Consider the following 24,680-nt stretch of genomic DNA (forward strand, 5'->3'; position numbering starts at 1 on the left):
AGGTGGGCTCCAGAGTGGCAGATAGGCCCAGGGTGACCACTGTTTCCAGGCTCTGGTTGGATCTCAGGCATCGGGATGGTTGGCTCAGAGGAACTGTGTTTTTTCCTACCTTTCCTTGTATGATATTGAGCCCTTCCGTGCCCAGCTCCCACTCTGCGCATAGTCAGTGTCTCCAAGTGGGCAAAGCCCCAGAGTGGAGTCAGGGTAGGAGGTGCCTTTGCCAAGGTTAGCGAGGGTCTCCGATGACTGTGCTGCTATGGTGCTGAAGTCCCAGCTCTGGGGATGCCCACTGGGACCATGCTGTGGAATTCCAAAGCCACCACTGGACCTTAGTGAAAAGTGTGGGAGGGCTGACCAGCCCTGGTGGGAAGGGGAGGGCATGATGGGAAGAACTCTTTGGGTTTGCCTCCTCTGGCATGGGAGCATTGCAGGGACTAGAGGGGCCTCTTTTCTTGTCTCCAAGGTGATGGATGTGCCCAATCCCTTCCTGTCACCTGGGAATGGAACCCTCCCCCTAGCCCAGGTACTCTGTCTTCTGTTTACCCATGCCAGCAGCTCTTGGAAGCAGAGGGGGCTGGGACATGCCCCTAGGAAGAGGGGTGTCTCAGGTACCCAAGCAGGCTTCTTCCAACACCCATGACCACCATTGTTCTGGGCAGGCGCGTCCTGGCCCTCACAGACAGTGGATCTGAAGAAAGGGAAGCACAGCTGTGGAGGACCCTGAGTGCCAGGCCTCCTACTGTCCGCCAGCCAGGAGCTGCCCCCACCCCCTGCACAAGGTTCACCCTCCCCCACCCCCCACCCCACCGCCCTGTGTTTCAGAAACAGGCTCCCATTCTCAGGGCCAAAGGGCCCCAGAGTGGGCAGCGCTCTGAGCTGAGGCCTTCCAGAGCCAGAGCCCAGAGGATGGGGAGGCAACAAGTCACGGGCCAAGCCTGCCTGACCTGGAGAGGTGCCCTGGCCCAGTTCCTCTGCCAACTGTGTGTCCTCGCCTTTGTCTTCTTCCGCTTGGGAGGAGCCCTGCCACCACAGTGATGTTAGACAGTCCTAAAAGGCATGCTTTGTCCCATCCCTGCTCTGCCTCACACCCATGCCCAGACCTTACAACTGGGTGAGGTGGGTATTCTTCCCGCTCTCCCCTGAGGGAACTGCTCAAGGAGGTTAGTAGCTCGAGCAAGGCCTCCTGCCTGGGAAGTGTGCAAGCGAGGCAGGACACCCTCTACCACCACCCTCCCAAAGCCCGGGGGAGGGGGGGAGGCTTGCTTTTTGTTGTTGTTTTGTTTTTCCTTCATCCCCTCAGCAAGCTGCCTCAGGGAACCCAGGAAGCCCCAGAAGTTTCTGGGGCTGGGGAGACTTATAAAGGGCTCCATGCCCCGGGAGCCACACTGGACAGCAGCAGGCCTCGGGCTCTCCGGGGCTGGGCTCCCAGGTGGTGTGCAGAGAGTGGGCCTGGAGCACGGTGAGAGCGACAGCCCCAGGCAGCACGGAGAGCCTGCGCAAGCAGGCAGGTGGAGCTCTTGCTCCGCGCCATGGCCCCTCTGCGGTCTCCGCAGCCGTTCGCATTTCCTGAAACCGGATCTCGGTGTCAGAGCCGCCCCCGGGCCGGGCGGGCACCTCAGCCATGGCCCTGCGCAAGGAGCTGCTCAAGTCCATCTGGTACGCCTTCACCGCTCTGGACGTGGAGAAGAGCGGCAAGGTCTCCAAGTCCCAGCTCAAGGTGAGGGGCCTTCGGGGCCCGGGGTGGCCGGTGGGGGCGCTGCCTTGGCCCCTGGTGCCCAGGAGCCGGGCGGGGACGCTGCGCGGATGGAACTCAGCCATGCAGAGGCCCAGGCCTGGGGAAGGGAGCCGGGACCCGGTAACCGGGACGTCGCCACCGGGTGGTTGCTGCTGCCTGTGCTCTGGGGCTCCAGGGAGGTAACATGCAGAGCCTTTGCCCCGAAACCTGCCCACCCCCAACTCTCTGGAGGGTGGAGGTGACATCATAAGGTTTTGAAGGCCAACGGGCCAGGCTACATCCTACACTCCGTGTGATGAGCACACATCTCCCCAGAGTGAAGCAGGGCACGCACCCTACTCCCTCCTGCTGCTTCCTCCTGGCTTTGAAGAGAGACAGTTAGCTAGTACTTGTCAGTCACTTCCTCCCGGAGCTGAGTGAGAGGCTTAAAGAGCCTCTCCCAGTTCCAAACCAGGCTGACTGGGTTGCCTTTGCCAGAGAACAACTCCTCTGAGCCCTGTCTCTCAGATGCAACAGCGCTGGGAAGGGGCAAGGACTGAGACCCTGCTCTGCGGCTGCCCAGCCCACTGCCCACTACTCCCAGGTTGGAAAACTGTTCTCTTTGGCCTTGGGACCTCAGGCAGGGAAGAGGTTGAATCTGAGCCCAGGAAGAGCCCCCATCGGTGATTGCCCTACAGTTCAATGCCCAGTCCTGGACAATGCCTGGGAGACCAGCAAGTTTCTCTCCTTCCATTCTCCAGTCTCGGCTTAGTGCTGCCTTCTCCACCCTGGTCAGTGGGGAAGAAACAAGGCCCCAGGCCACTGGAACCTGGGGACCCTGGGAGACAGAAGCAGGGTAAGCCTCAGCCCTCAGTGACCTGCCTTACTGATGATCATTCATTCGGTTCACATGTTGACCAAATGAGTAAGTGCCTGGCATGAAGCTAGGCCCTAGATTTCTGGTGTCTCTTCTGAGCACCCCCAAGGATGCCTGCAGCCTTAAGGAAGCCTCCATTTTTAATGACCAAGATAGGAGGTGCTTGCAAATCTGGGAGAGATGAAAAAGGCAGGGTAGGCGTTGTGCGCCACTCCCACACCACCCCCCTCTTTTGCTGAACTAGGACACAATAAACTTGGATGTCCCAAACTGGTCCTGTCCCATAATCTGTCCCTTAGCTAGAATTATGAGCATTCAAAAAATGATTCTTGACTTCCCCAGGAAAGATAGGCCACTACTACCTTTGATCCTTGAGGAAGATTCCTCAAGAGGCAGGCTCTTCCTTACATTTTACTTAAATCCTTTTATTGCACATCATGTCATCTAGTGGGGGCTTCCGGATAGGAACAGTCCCAACGTCCATAGTTTGTTGTCTCCAAGGTACTGTCTTCTGTCTCCACTACCTGTAGCCCCTATATCCACTCCAGGCTCTCTATGCCTGCCCCTCGCATAGAAAGTGGCTACCCCTTTTCCTCATGACCTCAGCCAGTAAGGCTTTCTGCCTTATCCCTCTTTTTTTTGGCCTCCACCTGGATTGATGCCCATTCCTCACCCCCACACATTGAGTATCTGCAGGGAAGATTCTGTTAGGAGCTCACATACTTGAAATGGCCACCATCTGTACCACATCACTGCTCACACTGAGCCCACCGCCAGCAGCCTTTGGTCACAGAAGAGCAAAGGAAGTTTTCTCCCCCACTCAACAGAAAACAAGTCCACTGCTAGCAGTGGGAATCGCTGCTAGAAGTGAGAGTCTCAGGCCGGGTGGTGGGTCAGGCAGACACGGTGGGCCCATGTCACGCAAGAGAAGAATAGGGAAGGCAGCTCTTCCCTGAGACCATAGTGGGAGATACTGGAACAGGAGGAAGTAGTGATAGTGTTGGGGGCAGGGATGCCGGAAAGACAAAGGAGCAATAGAGAAGTGGTCAGAAGTCAGAGGAGGAAGCAGATGACAGAGATACCAGGGGGACCAACCCCACCCCTGAAAAGACTTGGGGGAAAAGGGAAAAGACCTTGGGGTTAGTCTGTCCTCACTAACACTGTCCCTCGCCTTAGGGCCCTGGATTGGGACCAGGCAGGGAGACATGCACCAGCCCAGCAAGCAGTGTCTTTCTGTGACAGTCACCACTTCCCTGATGTGTTGGGCTGTCACTGGCTGTCGTGGGCAAAGCCATGATGAGGGAGCGGGAAGAGCAGTCAGGCCTCTGAGAAGTAGCCGAGGAGTCAGGATTGTTCTCTCTGAAGAAGGAAATCTTGGGGAGAGAGCAGATGGGTTTTCCTCTGTTTGAATTCTTGTAGTGGATACAATGGCCTTTGTCCAAATGCGTTGGGAAAAGTACAATTAGACCAATAGGCATGACACTTCTTCACAGGAAGGATTTAGGCGGAGCACCAAATTTCCCAGGAGTTGAGGACTGCCTGAGTTTTCCCAGGGGCCCCAGAACCTCCTTATCTAAAGAACTCTGGAGGGAGTAAGGGTCCTGGCAGACGGCTGCAAGGAGAAAAGCCTTGGCAATAATGGATTTCCTCTCTTCCCTGGGGAGCAGACTTGGTACTAGGCCTAGAGGGGAATCAGCTGAGAATTGGGGTGAGGGCCCTGGAATTAGGGATGTGGATGGAGCAGTATGTCTCTGGCTTAGTGAGCTCTTAGGAGGAAGCAGGCCTGCCCCTTCCCCTTGACTGGCAAGAGCTGGGGTGGGCAGGGAGGGTAAACTGGGGCCTTCCTGACTTGACTTTTCAGGTCTTCCAGGCTCCTGAGTTTCAGGCTCTGTGTCTGGAGGGGGACAACAGCCCTCACTTTGGTGGCGAGAAAGTTAAGAGCAATTCCAGTCCAGGAATCTGCTGGCTGGGATCTTCAGCCTTTTTTTTTTTTAAACACTGTCTTTACTGAACCACTTATTTTATTTTATTTTATTTTTTTACTATATTTTTTTCTTAAGATGCTATTTATTTATTTGATAGAGAGATGGGGGAGGGATCACACAAGTAGGCAGAATGGCAGGCGATGGGAGAGAGAGAAGCAGACTCCCCCCTAAGCAGCGAGCCTAATGCGGGGGCTCGATCCCAGGACCCTGGGATCATGACCTGAGCCAAAAGCAGATGCTTAACCAACTGAGCCACCCAGGTGCCAGATCCTCAGCTTTGTTCTGACCCCTCCCTGCTGCTGGTCTCGGGCTGGGATGGCAGGGAGTGATGGGATGATTTAGTGATGCGCAGAGCACGTGACTCAGAGCCACACAGGCCTGCTCCCCAGCTCGATGACCTTGGGCAAGTGCACACTGTCTCTGAACCGCTGGTTTCTCACCTGTAAAGGCAGAGGATTGAACGGGGGATCATTAGTTAGCCTACAAAGGAAATTTTAACAAAGTACATGAAGTAGATGAAATCAACCCTGGATGCAGCCTCTCCTTTCCCTTTCCCCAGCCTGTCTTGCCTTTGGTGCCCACTCTCAACCCCTTCTAGCTCTTTCTTTTTCTTTTACTTCTATAAAAAATTTTATTTATTTATTTATTTATTTATTTGAGAAAGAGCAAGAGAACATGAACAGTGGGTGGGGTGGACAGAGAGAAAAAGAGAAGCAAACTCCCTGCTCAGCAGGGAGCTGACTCGGGGTGGATCCCAGGACCCGGAGATCTTGACCTGAGTCAAAGGCAGATGCTTCACAGACTGAGCCACCCAGGTGTCCCCCCTCCCCCACCCCCCTTCTAGCCCTTTCTTGCTGTCAGGAGGCACACAGCTCATCCAGAGATTCCCACCTTTTAAAATTCCCGGTGTTTCTCCCTTGGGATAATAGTTATGCTCTAGTACCCGCTGACTGAGAAAAATACATTCAGCAACTCTTAAATGGGTCTGTATATTATAAAAGAATCACGTGGTACCTAGATGCATTTAAAAAAAAAAAAAAACTATAGGCCATCTAGGCAAGAGAGAGATCATTAATTCTCTCTGCAGCCATTATTCGATGCTGTGCATGAGTTCCCAAACCCGTCCTATGTGAGCCAATGAAGGCTGGGAACTGCAGGACCATGGGCATGGCACCTGCCCCATCCCCACACTCGAGTTTTTAGGGAACTCACAAGCCCCTCCAGGAGAACCATTTCCCCACTTGCCTTCAGAGGAAACAGTGCGTAAATGAAGCCTCTCAAAGGTCAATGGCTACCAACTCTGAGGTCAGGGGCTGCCTGGCTGGGCGGTGAGACTGTGGGAGTCCTCTCTGAGGGCCCCCCCCGAAGGGCAGCTTGTGAAAGCTACAAACACCTGGACCCCACCCTTGGAAACTCTGAGTCAGTTGGGAGGGGCGGGGCCCCAGCACATGTGGGTTTCAGCAGCTCCCCAGGTGATTCTGAGGCTCAGCCAGAGCTCACAGTGGCGGAGAAATCGATCAAGAGCAGGCCTTTAGAGGTAGACATCCAGGAAGACACTTGACCTCTCTGTGCCTTGATCGGTAAAGGGAGGATAATGAGAGGCCCTGCCTCCAGGGGCTGAGGATTGACTAAAATCAGCCAGTGCGCTTGAGCTCCCGCACATTCTGGCCTCTACCTCTGCCATTTCCTTTCCAGTGTGACCCTCCTCCGGTCACGCCCTCTCCCCACCTCTAGCCCCAGCCCTTCTCAACTCGCGCCCAGGCACAGGAAGCCTGGCAGTCTGAGGTCTGCTGATCTCTCTGGGGAGAGGCCCTGAGCCCCTGGTGTCTGGTGCGTTTATTCCTTCTTGTCCTGATACCTGAGAGCTCACAGAGATTGGAGCGTCTGTCCTGGACCCCTCAGATGCCACTGGCAAAAGGTACAGGTGAGGAAGGCAGGTCTTAGAGGACAGTGTGGACGAGGGAACCAAGGCAAGCAACAGCTAAGATAACTGCGGTTGTGTGTCCCCCTTCTATCCTAGGGCAGCAGGGATTTTGTATGACATCTCTTTGAACCCTGTTTTTAGACTTATGAACACCGAATCCCAGTGAGGTTCATTTGCGCAGAGAGATTCAGTCTGTGTCCGTCTGACTTTTGTGTTTTTCCTACTTCTTTTTTTTTTTTTAAACATTGTATTTATTTATTTGATAGACAGAGATCACAAGTAGGCAAGAGGCAGGCAGAAAGAGGGGAGGAGGAGAAGCAGGCTCCCTGCCGAGCAGAGAGCCCAATGCAGGGCTCGATCCTAGGACCCTGGGATCATGACCTGAGTTGAAGGCAGAGGCCTTAACTCAATGAGCCACCCAGGTGCCCCAGTATTTTTCCTACTTCTTCCCGTAATGCATTTCAGTTCATTCAACAGATAGTCATTGCATGTCCATTATATGCCAGACCCCATGATATAACCATGAATACAGAGGTGAATAAAAGGGACAAAAATCCCCACCCTTGAGGGGCTGACATTCTAGCCAGAGAATACAGATGAAAAACAAACTAAGTAAGAATGTATCATGTGATGGAAAATGAGACATGACATGGAAGTAAATAAAGCGGAAAGGGGATAGAGATCGGGGGTAGAGGGGATGGGGTTATAGATTTAAATAAGGTGGTTTGGAGAAGTCCTCCTTGAGAAGGTGACATCTAAGTAAAGACAGGAAGGAGAAGAGGGTGTGTGCCATGCCTGGACCTGGCAGAAGAATATTCCAGGCTGAAGGTATAGCAAGGGCAAAGGCCCCGAAGCAAGTGTGTGGCTGGCCCATCTGAGGAATGTCAAGAGGGCCAGAGTAGCTGCGGAGAAGGGAGCAAAAGGGATGAAGCCAGAGAAGGTGTGGCGGGCCAGGTTCTACGGGGTCCAAGGCCTCTGGAAGGACTTGGAATTTTACTCCGCGAACAACAGGAAACCATTGGACCATTTAAGTTAGACTTGAGGAGTCAGTCAAAACATTTATCATATGTGGGACATGGTACTGAGCTCTGGAATTAGGCCTGAACTTAGAGTCCTTTCTGCCCTCAAGGAATGTAGAGCACCCAGAAATGCTCACACAAAAAGGGCATAACAGAGGAATGTTATTATAGAACAACTTAATAACAGGGTACATTAATAACAGTGGTTAATGGCACTCTTTGCTTTTTATCTCTATAGTTTTAAAGTTTTTGTCATAAAAACAATATATGCTCCTGTTTGGAAAAAAAAATCAGAGTGCAGAAGAATATAATTTTAAAGAAGATGAAATTTATTCTATAAGTAAAACATGGTAGTAGTTAAAATTCAAAGACAAATGTAATGTTAAAGATAATGAAATTTCCTCCCCTCCCTGGGGAAGGATGGTGGGGTGATAGCTGTTAACAGTTTGCTGAGTCCTCTAGATTTTTCCTACATACACATAAACATGTGTACAAAGATTAGGTTGAAATTGCTGACATTTTATTGTTTCAGCCTATTAAAACAGCTATTAAAATTTTCTATGGTTCAACCTAATCTTTGCACACATTTATTTTACAAACATTTCATTCTATAGCTGCTTTTTTCACCAGCCAGTATAGTATGCCTATCTTTCCGTGTCTGTTCATAAAAATATAATAAAAATAACACACAACTTTTATTAAACAATGAGCGAGGCACCAGGTGCTATGCTAAGCTCTTCATTCTAAAAAGCCCTTTGGAGTAGGCCAACTTTCTATTTTCACAGAGAACAAGGTCTTAGAGAAGCTAAACCACTTATCCATAAGCTTGTAAGTGGCAGATGGAAAATCTTTCCAACCACGCATAGGTCCATGACACAATGTACCTGTCCCTACTGAAGGAACCTCAAGCTGTCTCCAATTGCTCGTTTTATAAACAATGCCTCTGTGAAGATTCTTGTATGTGTAGCTCTGTTCCCTTGAGCATCTCCAGGTTAGGTGATTAGAAATGTGAGGGGCAGGGCGTCTGGGTGGCGCAGTTGCAGTCGGTTTGGCAACCAACTCTTGTTTTGGCTCAGGTCATGATCTCTGGGTTGGGAGATCAAGCCCTCCCCGATCAGCCGGGAGTCTGCTTCCCCTCTCCTTCTGCCCCTCCCCGAGCTTACACACACACACTCTCCTCTCTCGCTGAAATAAATAAATCTTAAAAAGAAAAAAAAAAGTGCTGGGGTCATTCCCAATTTTAAGTTTGATACATTCTTGCCCTCCAGGAAGATTATCAATTCACACCTCAACAGTAGGATATTCAAGAATGGCCCTATTTCTCCACAACCTCTTCAGTGCCTGATGTTATCAGTCTTCTGATCTATGCCAATTCATTAGGTTAAAAAAAAAAAAATCTCACTTTCTATACAGGAAGGGATCTAACATTTGCTCCATGCTGATTTAACTCTGGCTGTCTCCATATGTCCTCTCACTCTATCCTCACAGCCTGTCCACGGAACAGGTATTATCCCACCGTGTTGCTGACAATGATACCGAGGGGCAGAGGGTGAAGGTGTTTATCTCCCTTCCAACAGTTTAACAATTCCGTGGAAGAGTATACCTCTTTCCGCTAGAGGAAGCAAAAAAATCGTTGGGCTGATTCTCATTGGCCCACGATTGGTCATGTGTCCTTCCTTGAGCCAATCACCATGATTCCGATGTGCCCACCCCACAGCCGCGTGGGCCAGGGATGCAGAGTCCATAACACAGATATTAGTGAATGGGGGAGAGGTGCTTCTCAAAAACAAACAAACAAACAAACCAAAAAAAACAACAACGAAACAAACAAACAAAAAAGGCGAGGCTCCATTACCAACTATGGGTGGAAAGGGCAGACTTCATCAAGAAGAAACTGCCTATCTTTTAGAACAATAGAAGTAGAACCAAACTTGGAACAGGAGGGGCGCCTGGGTGGCTCAGTGGATTAAAGCCCCTGCTTTCCGCTCAGGTTATGATCCCAGAGTCCTGGGATCCAGCCCCACATCGGGCTCTCTGCTCAGCGTGGAGCCTGCTTCCTCCTCTCTCTCTGTGTGCTTCTCTGCCTACCTGTGATCTCCGACTGTCAAATAAATAAAAACAAAAAAAAAAACAAAAAACCTGGCGCAGGAGATGATCTGAAGAGCGTGGGGAACGAGGGTAGGGATGGAGGTGGGGGTCAAGGATGGCTGCCCAGAGGGGAGTGAGGGGAAAAGAGAAGCTCCCTCTGGCTGGGCCTTCCAATTCCAGCTTTGCTGCAGTGGAGCCTGAGGCTCAGTGGAATACTGGGGCAAATTCTCAATTCTTTGTCCCGTGTCGTCCAGTCCAGTCCAGTCCAGTCCCATCCAATCCCGTTCTCCCCCCACGCCCCCACCACCCCCGCACCCACCTTTCACCAGAGAATAAAGAAGTGCCAACTCTGGGATGTTACCAGCTCCTGCCTCAGGAACTGATTCTAAGCTTAACTGCTGGTGGTGGGAATAGCCCTTCTGCACAGCATTCACTGACTGCCTTTCATGTGCAGAAGAGGACACAGGGGCTGTGGGACACAGGAACAGAGATGTTGTCTCCAGAGTCACAATCTACCTTTAGAAAGAGCCTGAGGGTCAGCACTGGAATAGTGAGGCAGCCTTCAGAGCCAGGCACACCTGCTTTGAAGCTCAGCTCAGCTGTTTACTCTGAACTTTATTATTTTATTATTTTTTTAGAGAGAGTGTGTGTGCAGGAGTGGGGGCAGAGAGCAGAAGAAGAGGGAGAAAGAGAATCCCAAGCAGACTGCTGGCTCAGTACAGAGCCCAATGTGGGGCTCGATCTCATGACCCCCAAGATCAGGACCAGAGCAGAAATCAGGAGTCAGACACTCAACCAACTGAGCCACCCAGGTGACCCAGTAATGAGTACTTGAACCATTCCCTCTGTGATACGAACTACAACAGAATTACCCCCAAGGCAATTTTATTTTTTCCTGATCTTGTTCAAACTTCAATCTCTTTCGTGGTTTGTTATCCAACTTGTGTTTCCCCTCCACACCATCCCGGCCACCATCCCTTCCAGGCCTTTTCCTCCACATGTCACACACCATCTTGCACAAGCCTTCTCTGAGCCCTCCCCAGCTCCCTTCCATCTTTGAAGGACAGTGACTGGGAGAGCTGCACTTGCCTTTACTGGACCAGACACACTGTAGCCTGAACCCCAAGTCTTTGATGGGAATGATAGGAAATTCAGGGCTCCTGCCCTGGGGCGACAGCCACCTCCCTGTTGACAGCCCAGCATCCTAGGAAGCCCCTGAGGTTGGGGATCTGCGGAGCTGGGTTTGAATCCAGACTCTTGCTCACTGTGGATCCTTGGGCAAGTCCCTGGATCTCTTGACCCTCAGTGTCCTTCTCTGCAGAAAGAGGACCTCCCTACCCAATGAAGTGTCTGAGAACATGGCTGCTTGGGTTTGAATCCCAGCTCTTTTACCTCATCTGTAAAGCGGGGATATTAACAGTGGTGTTGGGGGTTAAGTGCATTATATATAACGTGCTTAGCTCAGGGCTTGGTGCATAGTAAAGTGTGTATGGTTTAGGGTTTGTTTTGTTTTGTTTTTATTGAGGTATAATTGTCATATAACATTATATTAGTTTTAGGTATACAAATTAATGACAGTATTTATAAATATTGTGAAGCGATCACCGCAATGTCCAGTTAACATCCATCACCATATATAGTTACAAAACTTTTCTCTTGGGGGGGCACCTGGGTGGCTCAGTGAGTTAAAGTCTGTGCCTTCAGCTCAGGTAATAATCTCAGGGTGCTGGGATCGAGCCCCGCATCAGGCTCTCTGCTCAGCAGGGAGCCTGCTTCCCCCTTTTTTTCTACCTTCCTCTCTGCCTACTTGTGATCTCTCTGTCTCTGTCAAATAAATAAATTAAATCTTTAAAAAAAAAAAAAAAAACTTTTTTCTTGGGATGAGAATTTTAAAAAATCTAGTCTTAGCAACTTTCAGATAGGCCAGACTATAGTCTCCATGTTGTAGGATACCTCCTCATTATTTATTTTATAACTGAAAGTTCTACATTTTGACCCCCTTCACCCAGTATACCTGCTGCCCTATCCCCTACCCCTGGCAACCACCAATGTTTTCTGTCTCTGAGCTTACAGTAGGGGGATGAAGGGTTAATTTGTTTTTTAGATTCCACATAGAAGTGAGATCATATGGTATATATTTTTCTCTGACTTGTTTCACTTAGTGTAATGCCCGCAAGGTCCACCCATGTTGTTACAAATGGCAAGATGTCTTTCTTTTGTATGGCTGAATCATATTCCCCCGTATTCAGATGCCTATGTTTTAGTTATGATTGAATTGAATAATGCATGCAGAGGACTTAACTGGGATGGGAATGGGGACAAGCCGGGAGGTGGCAGCACCCCTCTAGCCCGGCTCCAGCTGGGACACAGGAAGGCAAACCGCCACTCTGTCTCAGGTGCTGTCCCACAACCTGTACACGGTCCTTCACATCCCCCATGACCCCGTGGCTCTGGAGGAGCACTTCCGGGATGATGACGACGGCCCTGTGTCCAGCCAGGGATACATGCCTTACCTCAACAAGTACATCCTGGACAAGGTGGGGCCTTGCTTGAGGGGGCGCCTCTCCCCACTTCCCAGTCTGTGCAGCGCCCCAATACATTGCCACCCCAACTCCTCCCACCTATAAACTCCCCACTGTCCATCCCTGCCCTCCCATCTCCATCCTTCAGATTCCAGCCTCTCAGCCCCCTCCCTGCCCCCCCTCACTCCCTCCTCCATCTCCCTCACCTCTATTCTAGCCTCCACCCTTCCACCCCGCCCCTGCCTCGGGGGTTTCCAGCCATAACCTTTACAAAGGGCTTCCCCCAGGGCTGTGCCTCCTGCTCTTCCCAGCCATCCCTCTCTTCTTGAGTTCTTCCTGGTTGTCCATCCCGCCACCCTTGGCCTCCCCTCCTTTCTCCCCTGGGCTGAGGGACAGGTTTCTCTATCGGCAGGGGACTCGGGTGTGTGTGGAGGGGGTGGGTGGTGGGAATCAGCTAGTTACCCGATAAGCAGCTCAGGGACTCCTCAAGTTAAAGAGCCCCAGCTTGTCAGGGTGGGGAGCAGGGAAGAGACCCCAGGAAAGTAGCTAGAGACTTGTCTGGTGGGAGAGCTGGGATGGGCTGGCCGTTTTGGCTAACTTGCTGGCTTGGTGGCAGGTGGAAGAGGGGGCTTTCGTTAAGGAACACTTTGATGAGCTCTGCTGGACCCTGACGGCCAAGAAGAACTACCGGGTGGACAGCAACGGGAACAGCATGCTCTCCAATGAGGATGCCTTCCGCCTCTGGTGCCTCTTCAACTTCCTGTCCGAGGACAAGTACCCTCTGATCATGGTTCCTGATGAGGTGAGGGCAATGGCAATGGCAGTCCCAGAGACTGAATCCCGGGGGCCAGCAAAACCTTGAAGGAGGCCAAATCACCTCTTAAATTTCCCATAACCCCTTTCTTCTTGGTCTCCCCATGCTGGTGCCTCTCTGCCCCCAGCTGTCTCCAGATGCCTAGCATTGCCTGTATCAGAGTCATTGTGCCCAGGAAAACCAAAACTACCCTTCCTTCAGTGCTCTCTTAGCCCTCAAGGGAAGAAAATGACCACAGATTCTATTTACATGACAGTATAAATGCCTAATACCTTACAGGGCATTTAAAAATGAAAACATTTAAGATCGAATGGCAGGATTCCAGGCACTGTGGCAATCTGAGAAGGTTACTAGATAAGGGGAAGGGAGAATTTCCAGGGATGTCTGGCCCATTACTCCAGGGCTGGATGGGCAACCAAATCTGGCCCCAGTTCTAGATTTTTCCCTCCCTGTCTTCTATAATATAGAGGAGAGCCGGGGCATACCCAGCTCTGGCTCCAGAGGGCATCTGGGGGTAAAGGCCTGGATTGTGTTCCCCTATCTCCTCAACTTATGGATGAAGCCAGGGCATGTCCCCCCCCTTCCCACTTCACCTCTCCCCCATGCATTTAGCCTTCTCCTGAACCTTTTGCCCTTTTGGTGGCTGTGAAGATGCCAGGGTGCATTTAGGTCTTAGGTATGGTGGGGAGCGGTCCTCTGTGTTCACAAGAAGTCCTAACGTATCTAACCTCACTCAGACTTATCTCCTGGAAGGGCAGGGGGAGATGCCTAATCGCTGAACTGGTACACCCACCCTACTCCCAGTTGGACCAGTAACCTCCAGAGGGAAAGTCCTACAGAGAGTGTCCCAAACAGCTGCTGGGGCAGGTAGGGGACATGTGTCCATCTGCACAGGCACCCGGCTAGACACCATTGTCAGACCTCTGCCTATCAGGGGAAGGGGGCCCCTCGTAGGCCAGAAGGCTGCTCACTGCCGTGATCAACACATTGTATGTACAAACTGCAGCAGGATGAACCCCAACCGCCACTTCCTGTTCCTCTGTAGCAGGTTTCCTGTCCCTGCCCTGCTTACACCCACCCCCAATCCCCTTGCCCTCCCAGAAGGGAAGGATCCTCAGGGTTGGGGCTTGGGTTTGGAATAAGGACTCAGATGAGATACAACTCGAGTTCTAGCTGCCACCAACTTGCTGTATGATTTAGAACGAGTCACTTCCTCCTCTGGGCCTCAGTTTGGTCATTGGCCAAGTAAGGGTATTGGATGAGAGGGCCTTTGTGCCCCTTTGACTTGTTATATGATTTGCTGCCTCTGCCTGACCCCCTGCCCTTGATTTAAAGCATGAAGGAATGGGATGTGGGACTGGAAATTGGGGAGGGGAAGGGAATGCCCGAATTGGGGTTGGGGCTCCAGGATCCCCCCTTCAACCTACCCCAATTTCTTTTCTTTTTTTTTTTTTTTTTTAAGATTTCATTTATTTATTTGACAGACAGAGAGACAGCGAGAGAGGGAACATAAGCAGGGGGAGTGGGAGAGGGAGAAGCAGGATTTCCACTGAGCAGGGAGCTTGATGCAGGGCTCAATCCTGGGACCCTGGGATCATGACCTGAGCCGAAGGCAGACGCTTAATGACTGAGCCACCTGAGCACCACTCCACCCTGGTTTCCACCAACATTTAGTCATCTGGCTTCCCTACTCCCGTCCCTGGTCACCTCTGCCCAGGCTCTGGGAGCCAGAGAGGGCCCCCCCCATCCTGATATTGTCATAGGCAACACTGTCTGCTATAGTCACCAGGCTCCCCGCCTCCTCCAGGTGGAATATTTGCTGAAGAAGGTGCTCAGCAGCATGAGCTTGGAGGTGGGCTTGGGTGAGCTGGAGGAGCTGCTGGCCCAGGAAGCCCAGGCCGCCCAGACCACCGGAGGTCTCAGCGTCTGGCAGTTCCTAGAGCTCTTCAACTCCGGGCGCTGTCTCCGAGGTGTGGGGCGGGACACCCTCAGCATGGCCATCCACGAAGTCTACCAGGAGCTCATCCAAGATGTCCTGAAGCAGGTCAGGCCAAGCTGGGAACTCAGGGAGGACCCAAGACAGGGTGAAGAGGGGATGGTGGGGGGGGGTGCGGTGACGCCTCTGACTTGGCTCTGGCTATGACAGGGCTACCTGTGGAAGCGAGGGCACCTGCGGAGGAACTGGGCAGAACGCTGGTTCCAGCTACAGCCCAGCTCCCTCTGCTATTTCGGGAGTGAAGAGTGCAAGGAGAAGAGGGGTACCATCCCGCTGGATGCACAATGCTGCGTGGAGGTGAGGGGGACCAGCGAAGGGGGTGGAGTGCAATTCAGGGCCCAGAGGATCTCCAGTGTGGTATAAAAGCAAGAGGCTCGGGAGGAGAGTGGATGGAGAAAAGCCACAGTGGCAAATTTCTGCTTAGATGACTGTAACCCAAATATATCTGGGTGCCTCAAGGCCATTCTCATGCATGCCACAAAACAAAACAAACCCAAACTGCAACAAATTTAATACTAAAGCCACTGGTGAGTAATGTGGATTTTGCTAAGGATTTTAGAGGAGATGGCTTATGTCTCATGCTACAGAGCAAACTTTTTTTTTTTTCTTTTAGGGAGAAAGAGAGTGGGTGGCAGAGGGGTGTGGAGGAGGGGCAGAGGGCGGGGGAGAGAGACTCCTTTTTTTTTTTTTAATAGTTTATTTATCTCTTTGACAGAAAGAGAGATCACAAGTAGGCAGAGAGGCAGGCAGAGAGAGAGGGGGAAACCGACTCCCCACTGAGCAGAGAGCCCGATGTGGGGCTTGATCCCAGGATCCTGAGATCATGACCTGAACCTAAGGTGGAGGCTTAACCCACTGAGCCACCCAGGTGCCCCAAGAGAATCCTTTTTTTTAAAAAGCTTTATTTACTTATTGAGAGAGAGAGGGGCGGGTGTGGAGTAGGGGAGGGGCAGAGGGAGAAGGAGAATCCCAGGACCCCAAGATCATGACCTGAGCCATCCACGTGCCCTGAAAGAGAATCTCCATGCTCAGCGAGGAGCCCACTGCAGGGCTTCATCTTATGACTCTGACATCATGACCTGAACCAAAATCAAGAGTCGGAGCCTTAACCGACTGAGCCAACTTGGTACCCCCAGAGCAAAACTTTCCAAAAATCCCCTTAAGAAGTTTTTCTCCTTCACCCAAATTCCATTCACTTTGGCAATTCTATTCATCCCTAGTCTTTCTCCACATCCCTCTCCTCCAGTGCTTCCCCTCCCTTTTCCCCCCTTGGCTCTATCTGTTATTATTTTAGGAGACCTAAAAATTATTTTAAATGGTAGTTTTTTAAAAAATGCATATATACACCTAAACACACACACACACCCCTAACATGAAGTTTGCCATTTTAACCATTTTAAGTGTACAATTCTTGGTATTAAGTACATTCACAATGTTGTGTAACTCTCACCACTATCTATTTCTAAAACTTTTTCATCATCACAAAGAGAAATTCTCTACCTATTAAGAAATAACTCATCCCTTCTTTCTCCCCAGTCCCTGGTATCCTCTATTCTACTTTCTGTCTCCACAAATTTGCCTATTCTGGGTACCTAGAATGGAATGGAATCACCTAATATTTTGTCCCTCTGTGACTGGCTTTTCTTCAGTGTAAAGTTCCAAAGTCCATCCATGTTGTGGCACGGGTCAGGACTTCAGTCCTTTTTATGACTGTATAATATTCCATCACATAGATAGACCACATTTTGTTTATCTATCTACTCATGGACTGATGGACAATGGGTTGTTCCCATCCTTTGGCCATTGTGAATAATGCTGGTTTGGCCATCCATACAGAAGTTTCTGGGTAAGTATATGTTCTCATGTCTCTGGGTATATACTGAGTAGAATTGCTAGATCACATGGTAACGCTATGTTTAACTTTTTAAGGAATAGCCAAATTGTTTTCCAAACCAGCTGTACCATCTCACATTCTCACCAGCAGTGTATGAGAGTTTCACTTTGTCCATATTCTTGTCAACATGTGTTATTTAAATTTTTAAAAAATTATTCTTATAGGGCACCTGGGTGCCTCAGTCAGTGAAGCATCTGCCTTTGGCTTAGGTCATGATCGCAGGGGCCTGGGATCGAGTCCTGCGTCAGGCTCCTTGCTCATGGAGCGGTCTGCTTCTCCCTCTGTCCCTCACCCCACTTGTTCTCTCTCTCTCTCAAATAAATAAATAAAATCTTTAAAAAAAAATTACTGTAGCTATCCTAGGCTCTCTCCATTTTTGCCACGTAAGGAAACAGGTGTCACTGAGGACGGAGCATAGATCTTAGGCAGAAAGCCCAGCTCCACCACCAACAGGCAGTGTGAACTGGGTATGTTCCTGGACCTAGTAAAGCCTCAGTTTCTTTTTCTATAACGTGGAACTAATAATGCCTGCTTGGCAAGGTTATCTTGGCATTGTGAATAAAATGATGCATCTAAACACTAGTTCAGCCTCGAAAGCACAAGAAGCTCAATACATGGGACACCCAGCTGGCTCAGTCAATGGAGTGTGTCTTTTGATCTCGAGGCTGTGAGTTTTCAAGTCCCATGTTGGGTGTAGAGACGGCTTAAAAATAAAATCTTAAAAAAAATAAAAAAGAAGGAGAAGAATCTCAAAAAGTGTTAGCTGTATTTTCCAGTAAAATATAAGCTTAGGGAAGGCAGGGATTTGGTCTGTTAGTCCCACCTCAGTATCCTAAATGCCTAGAACAATGAGCCGCACTCAGGAGACACTCTAAGATATCTGTGGAATGAATGAATGGAGAACTTACCCAACAGGCAGGGCTATGTGAAAATGAATGATTTTGGGTAGTGAGGACCCTGTCATGGAAGGTGTTCAAGAATGATCTGCACCCATATTCAGTAATGAACTAGCTGGCAGGCCCCATGGAGAGACACCAAGACAAAAACTTGCCCACCCTACCTCCAAAGAGCAGAGGCTACAAGACTTGAGGGGACATGAGCGCACCCAGAATTAACCTCTTTGCCAGGCCAAACAGGCAGACCGGGAGCATTGCCCCGGGAAGGGGAAGGAGGTCAGCAAGAAGGGGTAGGGGTTGGAGCTGGAGCACTCCTGCGGCACCCCTACTCCAGTGAAGCCAGCCTGTCTGGGAACACCTGCCCTCTTCCAGGTGCTGCCAGACCGAGAGGGGAAGCGCTGCATGTTCTGTGTGAAGACAGCCACCCGCACGTACGAGATGAGCGCCTCAGACACGCGCCAGCGCCAGGAATGGACAGCTGGTGAGTGCTCGCTGGGTGGTCTGGGTCTGGCTGGACCTCAGTCGCCTCCTCTGTGTAAAGGGGGGTGATGACACTGTCCAGCGGGAGGCTGGAGACTGCCTCGAGCCTCCTCGGAGGCCCCTTTCTGGAGGTGGGCCACCTCGAGGACCCCGCTGCTCCTGGCTGGCGCCCTGCTGACCCCCTCTCTGTCCCTCTGCAGCCATCCAGACCGCGATCCGGCTGCAGGCCGAGGGGAAGACTTCGTTGCACAAGGACCTGAAGCAGAAGAGGCGCGAGCAGCGGGAGCAGCGGGAGCGACGCCGAGCGGCCAAAGAGGAGGAGCTGCTGCGGCTGCAGCAGCTGCAGGAGGAGAAGGAGCGAAAGCTGCAGGAGCTGGAGCTGCTACAGGAGGCGCAGAGGCAGGCCGAGCGCCTGCTTCAGGAGGAGGAGGAGCGACGCCGCAGCCAGCACCGGGAGCTGCAGCAGGCGCTGGAGGGCCAACTGCGCGAGGCGGAGCAGGTGGGGCCGGTTCCCGGCGGGGGCGGGGAGGTGGGGATGAGGAGAGACCCCGCCCAAAGCCGAGATCTGGGGGCGTGGTCGGGGGCGGAGCCCGCGGGCCGGGTAAGGCGTTGCATGGAGGAGGGGCTTGGAATGAGGGACTTGGGACAGAGCCCGGCACTTGAAGCCTGCATCTGGGACGGGCCCTGTGCCAGGGGCGGCGTGAGGAGGGGATGGGGGTACAGGAACCTGGCCATGGGATGGCTTGAGATGAAAGATGGGGCGGGGCCGAAGCTGAGTGCTATAGGTGGTAGAGGAGACCTGGGCTGGGGGCGGGGCTTGGGCAGAGATGCTGCTAAAGACCCCCATAGTCAGGAATGAGTTTGGAACAATGCTAGACTAGATCGGACTAGACTTGATCTAAGTGTACAGTGAAACCAGTTTGGGGAAGGAGAGACGAATGTGGAGGCGGACTAGACATGTAGAGGCAATCAGATATAGGATTTAAGAGATCTAGAGCTGGAGTTAGAGACACCTGGATCCGATCGCCACTCTGCCTACTTAGGAGCCTTGTGATCTCAGGCAAGTTACTTAGCCTCTCTGTGGCTCAGTCACTTATCAGTGACATGTTGATGCTAACTGTGCTCCTAGAGGTATGATGAGGATCAAATTAGGAAACACCTTTAGTTGTTATAACAATTATTATAATTATAGTCTCTCCCTGCCTGGCACTAGCCCTAATTATAGTCATAATACCTAATATTATAACACATAATGATAATAATTAAGGCTGGTGCTAGGCGGGGGGTGACTTTACCTCCCTCCCCCCATGTAGCATCTGTTCACTGACCATTATCTGACCTAGTAAGGCTCCCAGAAAGAGATCAGATCAGGAAGGAATCCCGACATGAAGGAACTCCCTAGACGCTCAATGGGACAGAGAGCTATGTGGACCAGCCTAGAGGAGTCCTGGGGAAAGGGCAGCGCACCTGCAGACTCCTCTACCCCACACGGTGCCCCCGGTGACATGGCTCCGCGCCCCCGCACAGGCCCGGGCCTCCATGCAGGCTGAAATGGAACTGAAGAAGGAGGAGGCTGCCCGGCAGCGGCAGCGGATCCAGGAGCTGGAGGAGATGCAGCAGAGGCTCGAGGAGGCCTTGCACCTGGAGGTGAAAGCTCGGCGGGACGAGGAGGCCGTGCGCCTCGCCCAGACCAGGTAGGACTGAGGGGCCCCTTCTCGTTCCTCTCCCCTGCTTCCCCGGCGTCCTCCTTGCTGAGCACCTGCGAGGTGCCATGGCTCTGGAGACGACCCAATGCGCGCCCCCCTCGGCAGACTGCTAGAGGAGGAGGAGGAGAAACTGAAGCAGCTGCTGCAGCTGAAGGAAGAGCAGGAGCGCTACATCGAGCGGGCACAGCAGGAGAAGCAAGAGCTGCAGCAGGAGATGGCGCTGCAGAGCCGTTCCCTGCAGCAAGCCCAGCAGCAGCTGGAGGAGGTGCGGCAGAACCGGCAGAGGGCCGATGAGGACGTGGAGGTGAGGCCTGGGGTGAGGGTGGGCGACGGGGTGAGCCCCTCATGCACAGGACCTGCAGCCTTCCCTCAAACACCGAGTAGACCGTCTCCCCGCTGTGTGACCTCAGGCAGATTGCCTAACCTCTCTGAGTTTCGAGTCCCTCATCTGGCCCGTAATAAGCATGGCCTGAAGACTAAAGGAGCTGGTGGGTGTGATACTTAGTATGCAGCAAGTGTGGAAGAGACATGAGCTGCTATTTTTATCATTATTATCAATCTGGGCAAAATCTCCTCATCCTCTTCCAAGCTCCTACCTTGCTATCCCTGTACTTTGGCTCTCATCTCCATAGAAGAGGGGTTTTTTGGTTGTTGTTGTCTTTATTATTTATTTTTATTTTTTAAAGATTTTATTTATTTGAGAAAGAGAGGGAGAGAATGAAACAAACTCCCCGCTGAGGAGGGAACCAGATGCAGCCTCCATCCAGGACCCTGGGATCATGACCTTTGCCGAAGGCAGGCGCTTAACCAACTGAGCCACACAGGCACCCCAAATTTTTTATGTTCTATTAATATAATTTTATTTTGACTTGGTCATTGTAAAAAATCTGTACACAGAAACATGTAACATAGAAAGGGGAAGTTCCTCTCTGATTCCCTCACCTGATAACCACTGCTAAGGGCTAGGGGACCGGTGGAGCAGAGGTTTTGCTTTTGGTCCTGGAGAGGTGGTGTGGTGTGGTGGTTTACAGTTCAACATAGGTCCCTGGGCAAGTCACTTAAATTCTTTTTAAAAAAAAATATTTTATTTATTCATTCATTCATTCATTCATTCATTCAACAGAGAGAGGGGGGGAGGAGCAGAGGGAGAGGGAGAAGCAGACTCCCCACTGAGCAGAGAGCCCAATGTGGGGCTCCATCCCAGGACCCTGGGATCACGGTCCAAGCTGAAGGCAGATGCCTGACTGAGCCACCCAGGCGCCCCCTCATTTAACTTCTTCTGCACTAGTTTGTTGTTAGCATCTGCTCTGGAGATTAACTAAAATGATAAATATATTTTAGCACCTCTTAGCTGCTTAATAAATGGAACTATAATGATGACAATTTTTTTTAAAGATTTTATTTATTTATTTGACAGAGAGAGATCACAAGTAGGCAGAGAGGCAGGCAGAGAGAGAGAGGGAAGCAGGCTCCCTGCCGAGCAGAGAGCCCAATGTGGGGCTCGATCCCAAGACCCTGAGATCATGACCTGAGCCGAAGGCAGCGGCTTAACCCACTGAGCCACCCAGGCACCCCAAATGATAACAATTTTTGACCCTTTCGGGAGTCCACAAGACCCCTGAAATTAGAAGTTCATCTATATAACTCTTTATGAAATATGTGAGTTTTTCTGGGAAGATGATCAATAGCCTTCGTCAGATTCTAAGGGGCCTGCAGACCCGAAAAGGTCAAGACACCCCATGGAGGATGGTGTTTTTTTTTTTTTTTTTTTTTTTTTAAAGATTTATTTATTTATTTGACAGAGAGAGATTACAAGTAGGCAGAGAGGCAGGCAGAGAGAGAGAGGAGGAAGCAGGCTCCCTGCTGAGCAGAGAGCCCGATGCGGGACTCGATCCCAGGACCCTGAGATCATGACCTGAGCCGAAGGCAGCGGCTTAACCCACTGAGCCACCCAGGCGCCCGGAGGATGGTGTTTTTTGACATGCTGTCCGCTGGCCCTGACCCCACAGGCTGCCCAGCGGAAGTTGCGGCAGGCCAGCACCAACGTGAAACACTGGAATGTTCAGATGAACCGGCTCATGCATCCAATTGAGCCTGGAGGTGAGAATGGGGAAAGCCTGGAACTTTCTCTGGAGTGGGGCGAGGGAAGGGAGGGAGAAAGGGATACCTCCAGATCTAGAGAGGCTGCAGAGGATTGAAGTTCAGGAGGTTCTCCTCTCCCCCAAGGGCTGAGAAAAGGCCTCTCAACCTCTCTTTAGGTTGCCTTTCTCCTTACTCACGGTTGCCTTTTCTTTGCCAGATAAGCGTCCCACCACCAGTAGCTCCTTCACAGGCTTCCAGCCGCATCTACTTGCCCGCCGTGACTCCTCCCTAAAGCGCCTGACCCGCTGGGGATCCCAGGGCACCCGGACCCCCTCGCCCAGCAGCGGTGAGCAGCAGAAGTCCCTCAACGGTGGGGACGAGGCGCCCATCTCAGCTTCCACCCCTCAGGAAGATAAACTGGACCCAGCACCAGAAAATTAGCCTCTGCTATCCCCTCTTCCTCCCAAACTCATACCCACCAGAACCCAGCCACAGCTGGCCTGTGGGTGATGCCAGCCCCCGCAGAAGAGGGAGCTAAGGTCCTGGTGCCAGGAGCTCTGGCCCTCCAACCATGACACAGTCCAGAATGGAGCCTAGTTCATTTTTCGCACCAGCCCTAAGCCCCTGACCGCTTAGGCTGTCTGGGATGTTGATCCTTGAAAACTTGACCTTGTGCCTTAACCCCAAGGACCCTGTGCCCTGGGCTGGAAAAGAGAGCAAACCAGCAAGCCAATGGCATGTGCCCTCAGACTGCCACCAGGTTGTGGAGGTGCATTTCCAAATAAAAACTGTTCTTGGAATGAACCCTCGATCAGGTCTGCCATCCCTCTCTCCCGCCATGTCCGCTCTTTCAGCCTCAAGTCTACTTGGAGGTCCCCGAGAATAAAGTGGAGGGTGGGGCGAGGCAAGTACATGCTGCCGCTTACTACCTGGGTGACTTTGGTCAAGTCTGCTCACCTGATTGCGCTTCAGTTCCCATGGTGGTAAAATACGGATACTAATGGAACCTGTCTTAAAGGGTTGTTGTGCGGATTAAATGCTTGGCCCACGAGCAAGTGCTATTATTAGTATCACCTAGGTGTGGTTACTGAGCATCTAGTCTATATGCCCTGCACTTCCCCTGGCTATTTCGTTCTCCTTGCAACCCTGAGAAGTATTATTATTCTCATGTTCCATGCGGAGAAACTGAGGCCCAGCGAGGTCAGGTAACTTGCCCAAAGCCTTCCAAACTTGCTTCTTTTTCCATTGACTCACTGGCTTTGTCACCTAAGACAGAGATCTGAAATCTAGGGTGCTCCTTCCCCCCATCCCCCCTTGTGGTACACAGCCCATCATGAAATCCGGTAGACCCTCCTTCATTCTCTCATAGCTATCCCTTCCTCTCTATGGCCACGGCCATGGCCAGTGCCACAGCTAAGGCCTTCATAGCCTCCTCCTGCATGCTCACCTTCGATTCCTTCTCCATCTTGCCCCATATGTAATCAGTCAGGTCAAGTTCACGTTCCTACACGTGGCACCTGAGGTTTGTGATGCCCTAGCCCAGGAGAGCCTCCTATGCCTCTGCTTTATAGATTTGCTAATGGCTCCCTTCCTTCTCCTTCCTCTGGGCCAGAACACGCTGTCTTTCCCACCTTACTTCAGGTAACAGCCTCCATAACTAGACACATGAGTTCCTTGAGGGCATGGACGTATGTTCCAACTTACATCCCCAGTGCCTAGCACAACACTTGGCTCTTAGCAGGCATGCAACAGGTGTTTGTTGAATGATTCCATTCTTTTTTTTTTTTTTTTTTAAGATTTTATTTATTTATTTGACAGAGCGATCACAAGTAGGCATAGAGGCAGGCAGAGAGAGAGAGAGGAGGAAGCAGGCTCCCCGCTGAGCAGAGTGCCCAATGCGGGACTCGATCCCAGGACCCTGAGATCATGACCTGAGCCGAAGGCAGCGGCTCAACCCACTGAGCCACCCAGGTGCCCGAATGATTCCATTCTAAAAAGAATGAGTGGGTGTCACGCAGCTTAAAAGTGATGAAGGAGCTAAGATTCAAACTCAAGTCCATTCATTTACTCAGTAAATTATTTATTAAGCACTTATATGCCAAGTGTTGGGCTGGGTGCTGGCTACATGGGACAGAACAAAACAGAAGGAGTCCTTGCCCTCCTGGAGTTTATGTGCTAGCTGATACCAAAGTTCATTTCTCAGTGGTGCCTGGGTGTCTCAGTTGCTTGAGTGACTGCCTTTGGCTCAGGTCATGATCCTGGATTGCAAGGACTGAGTCCCATATCACACTCCCTGCTCAGCAGGGGGTCTGCTTCTCCCTCTGACCCTTCCTCCTCTCATGCTCTCTCTCTCTCTCTCATTCATGCTCTCTCTCTCTCAAATAAATAAGTAAAATCTTTAAAAAAAAAAAAAAAAACAAACCCAAAAACAAAAACCGAAGTTCATTTCTCTTGCAAGGACACCAAGATCTATTGCGAGGAACTTCATTCCAGTGTATTTAAAGTGTCATGAAACAAAATTACCAGTATAACACAGTGCATATTGTGGGATGGGAAGTGAGGTTCAAACTCTAAGTGTGGTAGGAATTCAGAAGAAAGGGGAGGAAGCATTTGGTAGGAGATGGGATTCACAGTGGCCCTTAAAATTTTTGTAAGAAAGAAGAGTTGGAGAACATGGAAATGA

General features: G+C 51.2%; 1 protein-coding gene across 3 annotated transcripts; it reads left to right on the forward strand.

The window, feature by feature from the left end:
• The first annotated feature begins 877 nt into the window (after window positions 1-877).
• On the forward strand, window positions 878-22,801 carry DEF6 (DEF6 guanine nucleotide exchange factor). 3 transcript variants are annotated; one of them, XM_045074747.1, is made up of 12 exons: window positions 1,628-1,717; window positions 2,476-2,570; window positions 12,004-12,144; window positions 12,746-12,931; window positions 14,751-14,987; window positions 15,090-15,236; window positions 18,102-18,210; window positions 18,410-18,708; window positions 19,737-19,903; window positions 20,021-20,219; window positions 21,925-22,015; window positions 22,215-22,801. In XM_045074747.1, the coding sequence occupies exons 3-12, from the start codon at window positions 12,112-12,114 to the stop codon at window positions 22,436-22,438; spliced, it is 1,692 nt and encodes a 563-aa protein (XP_044930682.1). In that variant the 5' UTR covers window positions 1,628-1,717; window positions 2,476-2,570; window positions 12,004-12,111; the 3' UTR covers window positions 22,439-22,801. The 3 variants fall into 3 exon arrangements, with proteins under 3 accessions (XP_044930683.1, XP_004770739.1, XP_044930682.1); XM_004770682.3 differs by lacking the exon at window positions 2,476-2,570 and having other exon boundaries at window positions 883-1,717; XM_045074748.1 differs by lacking the exons at window positions 2,476-2,570; window positions 14,751-14,987; window positions 15,090-15,236 and having other exon boundaries at window positions 878-1,717.
• The last annotated feature ends 1,879 nt before the right edge of the window (window positions 22,802-24,680 follow it).

This window comes from Mustela putorius, unplaced genomic scaffold (assembly GCF_011764305.1).
Source record: "Mustela putorius furo isolate JIRA1106 unplaced genomic scaffold, ASM1176430v1.1 tig00000135_pilon_pilon_pilon, whole genome shotgun sequence".
NCBI classification, from domain to species: domain Eukaryota; kingdom Metazoa; phylum Chordata; class Mammalia; order Carnivora; family Mustelidae; genus Mustela; species Mustela putorius.